This window comes from Colossoma macropomum, unplaced genomic scaffold, assembly GCF_904425465.1.
Source record: "Colossoma macropomum unplaced genomic scaffold, Colossoma_macropomum, whole genome shotgun sequence".
Classification (NCBI taxonomy): domain Eukaryota; kingdom Metazoa; phylum Chordata; class Actinopteri; order Characiformes; family Serrasalmidae; genus Colossoma; species Colossoma macropomum.
The window spans coordinates 35,979,396-35,985,784 of NW_023494789.1; the positions used below are offsets into that span (position 1 = coordinate 35,979,396).

Genomic DNA, 6,389 nt, shown 5'->3' on the forward strand with positions numbered 1-6,389 from the left:
TAGTTATAATTAAAATTATTAAAACATCTTTCACTTAAAAAATCTTTCACATCATCAAAAAATCTCCCACACCACACTCTAAACAAACTACATTTCTTGGAGAAATACTGGTTTATCTTGATTATTATTAATAATTACTTAAAATATTTTCTGAAAAAATTGTGTTCTATTATATTTTATATTGCTCACTGCTTCATGTCATGCCTAAGAACACCCTTCCCCATAATAAAATCGCAGTACTGCACAGCCTCTCGTGGCTTATTGCTTTAATAAATTTTAGTACTAAAATACCTAAAAAATGAAAGGAAAGGAAAACATGACATTAAAAACTTACATATAAAATAAAATTATGGCTATTCTCTTATTGGGTGAGGATTAGACATGATGGACTCTCAGTCCAAAGTTAAATATTGCATATGAATATAGCATGTAGTATACAAAATGTAGGAAGACCAAAACATCACAGTATTGTTTAAAACTATTTATTTCACCATGAAACAGACATCATGTAAGCATGTGCATAGACAATTCATTGGTAGAACAGAAGGATAATACCAAAAAAGTTCACTAATGTATTCAACAAAGATCTTTAGACCAGTTAACTTGAAATCAAGCTGTTTTTTTATATGTTTGCTTGCAGATTTGGTCTCCACATTTGAGTTCCTTGAAAAGAGAGAAAAATAGGGTTGTAAATCAATATTATAAATGCATCCCAACAACACCATTTCCTTCTTATATTCATCAGAAATGTGGACATACTAGATAGAGATTATCTCCATCTATCCAGTGAGTCCATCCTCTGTCTTTCTTCTCTCCTTTCTGCACACACACAAGCTTGTCCCCCTCCCAGTTGACTAGAGTCTGTGAACATCCCAGAAAATCAACATTAACAACATTTTACATGTGTTGTGATGAGGAAATGTGCTATTTAACTTGATGATGTCAATATTTTATTAAAAATACATTTTACCTGGCATTTTCTGTTGTCCAGGCCTTTGGTCACCTCCTCAAACTCCTCGCCGATTTTGAATGAGCAGGAGTAGATTTTGAAGGAGGTCAGAGTTTTGATGATGAAAGAATCTCCATCTTGCTCAATCACTTTCTGAGGTTTCAGCAACCCTGCCATCTTCCGTGTAGCGAAATCAATTCCTGTATTTGGTTTAGTGAAGTGAAAAACTGCTTTTAATTTCTTCTTTAATTTAATCTCTTTAATTTCTTTCTCAGAGTTATTTTCTAGAATGAAATATTTATAAAATTGTTCTAGGACTACAAATTGTGTTTCTGTCAGTTCCTGATGCTTTTATGGTGTGTTTTGGCTTTTTTAATGGTTTGATATCACAATGTAAAGGATCCTCATGGTTTAACGGTTGACCAATGGCGGATTCTAAATGCATTTGATGGTTTTCTAATAGGATCTAAAAGTGTTCTGCAGGAAGCTAGTGGTCTCTCTTGGGAACCATTAAGTCAATTCCCATTAGAAAGCAAAACCATGATTTCTAAGCGTCCTTTTTCAGCAGGGTGAACATACAGTATTAAATTAGAAAGAAAGTAAATAACATTGTTCTGCCACTCAATGTCATTTAATCAGTCAAAAAATGCTACAGTTTATTTTTGATTGGTCTTAACCTGCTTAATCTTTACCAAAGCTTAAGTTCTAGATATCATACAGACTAGTATATATATAAAACTGTTCCACTCACCGAGGGCAACCATGTAACCTTCAAAGTTTTCATTGTTCACAATGTCCCACGTTCCGCTGTAGTTGGCTGGCATGTTTGAGATCCACCCTGAAGAGAGTCAGATGCCTTCTGCACTTTCTGGACACTTCTGGACCGGGCAGCTGGAATTTAAACGCATTCAGGCGTGTGAAAGAGGCACAGATGTGATGTGTCGTATTTCAGTTCGCTGTGCCTTGAGTGCAGTAATATGGGGCAGGGGTGATCCCTCTGACACAATGGCTATTTTAGAGGCTCGTTCGGAAGGGCAGTTCTCTGAGTCTGAGCGTAACTTTTTACTCACTTGGGGAGGATATTTCTCAGGGGAACTCGAGGAGAACAATGTGACTCATAAAGCACATGTTGTGGCCGTGTGCCGAGGAGAATGGGTTCACGCTGTGGGCAGGTTGTAGCTGGCTCAGGTATGTTGCATGTTTTTTCATAAGCCTGATTCAAAGTTTAGTTTTAGTATTTGGAGCAACACTTAATCACAGTCTGCAGCAGCACTACAGCACTAACAGGATGTTTAGCTGAGGGAAGAAATGACAGCCAACTAGGCAAAAGATTTGGTGTTGAAGAGAGCTCCTTCCTCTGATTGGTGCATTTGTTTCCTGTATGAAATGAGGTGAAATGCAGAACCTGGAAGCATAATCATAAAAAAAGGGAACAAAGAAAAAAATGCAGAGTACAGTGCAAAACAGCTCTCAAATTCCCGTAGAACTATATTTAGATCCCATTAAGAAACCATCAGATGCATTTAGAATCAGGTCATCTGTTAAATCAAAGTTATGGCACAATTTATATTTTATACTTTTTTCCCCCATAGCAAAAAAAAAAAAATGAAATTGTTTACTACAATTTGCAGTAAAATGTCATATTTAAAAGTTTTCTCTGTAGAGGATGTGTAACTTTAAATTTTTGACATAGCTAATTAGCATGCTAGCATTGATGCTGTAACAGCTATAATTTGTTATACATTTAAACTGTAATGTGCTGAATTGCCTCAAATGTATACATCATTACATGGATTAAATACAGGGTGATTCAAAAAGATTCATCTGATTTCAAAGCGCCATATTTTACAAGCGTGAGCTTTCTAGGAACCAATCACATACCAATTGAAAGAGGGGGTCATAGAGTTTCTGATTGTCACCGGAAGATGGCTCCCTTCAGTCTGAGAGGAGATGGAGACCCCTGACAGCTCAGAGCATTCGTCGTTGGTTCCACAACACTGGATGATCTCCGAAATCACATTGAAAGAGCTGTGAGTACAGTGACACCAGACATGCTCAATCGAGTATAGGATGAATTTGACTATCGTGTTGATGATGTCCGTACAGCTGGAGGAGGTTCATACTGAGCACTTTTTTAAAAAATTACATAATAAACTTTATGCTCACTGAAATAATTCACAATTTACTGCACTGATCTGTAATGATTTACAAGTGAAATAAATCATTTTGAAATTGGATGAATCTTTTATACTTATATCAACACACTTATCCCTGAAAAATAGCTTGAAATAAAATAAAATAAAATGTATTAATGCTAAAATTAAGTACGTTTTAATCAATTTAATGCATTACTTTTTGCAATGTTTAACATATTATTCTGATTATGTTGTTATTAATACATCACTGGTCAATGTAGTAATACACCATAATACACCAATTAAAGTTAAAAACAGTACTGTCTGAAAAGGGACAGAGAAATTTTGCTCTGAATATTCTTTCAGTAAACAAAATTCTCTTCCTAAGAACAAGTGACTAATGACAATAAGTTTAAAAACAGGCTACAAATAATATTAGCTAAATCACATCATATCTGATCATCATAAGATCAGTTTATCTCCAATTTCTTTTTGATGGAATATTTTAGCTGTCTAAGGTGATTAACATCCAAACATGTTGAAAGGAAATTACTATTGAAATGGCACATTTTGACAGTCTAAACTGTTTTTCTTCTTAAATTTCCAGTGATGCTCAGTTCAACCACAGGGGGGTGCAATCTGCATTACTTATGTGAAATGGCCCATTCCTCAGCCCCTTTTATTCTACCTGAAGCTCAATACAAACGAGACCAGCACCTTCTGGTGAGTTTCATCACTTTTCATTTATCCTTCTAGAATGAATTTGCTTCTTTAATGTGCACGTCATAAAAATTCAAGAATATTACTACAAATAAGAGCAAATAATTGACTCTTCTTCATTTGAAAAGACAAACAGGAGCCTACTGCATGCTCTGCCTGGCTGACTTCAAGAAGACGATGTTTCATCACTTCTTGGTTCATGCTGCTTATCAGACCAGCAGATGGCTTCCACGAGACCAGAGGATGAAATTGTAAGTTCCTTATCTGGACCGGAGTGGAACAATTTTTTTTATGTATTTCAGAAGAGATAAGAAGTGAAGCATCATGCTCAGTGAATTGCTGTGTCTGTGTGGTCTTGTTCATGTTGGCCTACAGACATTGTGAAATCCCTTACACTCCTATGTCTTGTCTTCCAGTCAGATAGTTCTTTTCATCTTTGTAGTGCTCTGTCTGACGCCACAGATCTACATTTTGACAAGGCAAGTTTAACAGCTTTTTTCATGTTTAGTTGTCTGATTTACTCTTTTTGGCTGCTGAAGATAATATAGAGATAAGTTGAAACCAATATTTGTGCAGATTATCTTGTGACTGAATTAACATTATATCTTTCCAGGCCAAAGTCCACGCGCTACTGTGAAAAGCCACTTTTGAACAATCTCATAGCCATCATTGTGTTCTCCTTCATGGCTACAGGTGTCTTTGGCTTTTACCTCAACACAATACAAATTATTAGACACATTCATTATGTTCTTCTTCTGCTTTACTAACACCCTATGTCACCTTTTCTCACTCTGCTGTAGGCTTAGCAGTGACGCTTACTCTCACTGACCCAGTGCCCAAAAGTATCAGAGCGGCTTACCACACATTTGGAGTGCTCTCATTCACCCAGGGACTTTGTACCATCATTCTGACCCACAGTGCTCCCCAGTGTGTAAGTGTGCAACCCATATGTCATAATATACAGTATTGTGCAAAAGTTAGACTACCCCCCCCAAGTTATTAATGTTTGAGGAGATATCCCTGGGGAGATTACATATAAGATAATTACCATGTATAAGGAAGGAGAGAGTCAAAAGGAAAATAAGTATAAACACAGAAGTATACAAAACTTCAGAAAATGATTAAATGATGCAGAGAAAATGGGACTCTTAACAACCATGCAAGACCGGGCAGACAAAACTGTCACCATCAGATAAACAGTTCTGTCCATCCTTCCACTGTGAGAAGACAACCCAACACTATGGGTCTGAAAGGATTTACAACTGTGCAGAACTGCTGGTGTTCTCAGAACAATGGACTGGCCTCCCCAGAGCTCAGGCCTCAACATCATAGAGAGTGTTTGGGATTACCTGGATCATGAAAATGTAACTTCTAAGACTGAAACTTTTGGAAGGGAAACGTGAAAAAAATATCCCTGCAAAATCATTTGAAGACATAAAGCAAGTGTTCTAAAAAGAATGGAAGCTGTAATAAAGGGAAATGATGGACAAACTAAATACAAAAATGGACATATTTAGTGGTTGAGGCTTCTGTGTGACCTTTGTTGGTTTCTGTTTTTTTCACCTGACATGGCAAAATGAATAACTTGTGTATAATGGCCGTTTTGACAGGACATTGACATCTTGTATGTACTATGTTTCTTTTTGTAATTTGAAGCAGGTGTCTCAGAACTGTGTAATGGCATTACTGATGATGATTTTATTGTCTTTCTAGGCAAATACCACACCAGAGCTGTATCTCTTTTCACTGGTACTTTCATGGACTTGTGTCCTCTCTACAGGTAAACTTCTTCAGTCAGTACACTCTCATTCAACCCACTAAATTCATTAACAGACAATATCTAGGGAAATATCACTGAACTGAACTGCGATGCATTATTGTCTGAGTACCTCAACACCCGCTAGAAACAAATAACATTTGAAAAAGAATAAGAAATGCTAACTAATGTAAATTTTGCACACATCTCTACCCAGTGTTCTTCGTGATAAGAGGGTGCCTTTGGATGATCCACAGAATGTGTCCAAACTGGTTCAGAGATGCGTCTCTTTAAGCTGCTGTGTGAGCCTCTCTGCTGTGTGCGAACCCATCTATTATTCAGACCCTTCCTGTGCCAAAGCCTGAATTTCCATCTGGTCTTTGAGCTGGTCTTTGAGTTGAGCTTGGTTAGATCCTATTACCATGGATATTTCATTACAGTCTTGGTCTTACAAAAAGGGAGTAAAAGTGAAATGCCATCCATAGTCATTCGGCAGCAGTTAATCCATTCAGTTCTTGAGTAACTGGACTGACCAGCAGACCGCCCCTTGAAAAACCGTCTTTAAAGCAGAGGTATTAGCCTGAAGAATGGGGTACTCCATTGGTACTCTGTCTCTGTGTTCATTCAATGTACATTATCAATAATAAAAATATTTACACAGAAAAAAATCTGTTCTTTTGCATACTAAAGGCATAGTAATGCAATTTTAACACGTATGGCGCTGGACTAGGTCAAATCTGCAAATTGGTAATACAGCACCCTACCCTTTAAAAAGCTGGAACCTTTTTGAAAGACATACAGTACTGTGCAAAAGAATTTAAGAATTTTT

General features: G+C 36.8%; 2 protein-coding genes across 2 annotated transcripts; one reads left to right on the plus strand and one right to left on the minus strand.

The window, feature by feature from the left end:
* Positions 1–466: 466 nt before the first annotated feature.
* On the minus strand, positions 467–2,033 carry rbp7b (retinol binding protein 7b, cellular). Its single transcript, XM_036571155.1, has 4 exons — positions 1,701–2,033; positions 971–1,149; positions 760–861; positions 467–663 (listed from the first exon to the last, which is right to left on the minus strand). The coding sequence occupies exons 1-4, from the start codon at positions 1,771–1,773 to the stop codon at positions 610–612; spliced, it is 408 nt and encodes a 135-aa protein (XP_036427048.1). The 5' UTR covers positions 1,774–2,033; the 3' UTR covers positions 467–609.
* Positions 2,034–3,786: 1,753 nt separating this feature from the next.
* LOC118808464 lies at positions 3,787–6,173 on the plus strand. The gene is made up of 7 exons (XM_036571154.1): positions 3,787–3,807; positions 3,933–4,055; positions 4,221–4,283; positions 4,418–4,497; positions 4,605–4,735; positions 5,518–5,584; positions 5,778–6,173. The coding sequence occupies exons 2-7, from the start codon at positions 3,952–3,954 to the stop codon at positions 5,852–5,854; spliced, it is 522 nt and encodes a 173-aa protein (XP_036427047.1). The 5' UTR covers positions 3,787–3,807; positions 3,933–3,951; the 3' UTR covers positions 5,855–6,173.
* Positions 6,174–6,389: the final 216 nt, after the last annotated feature.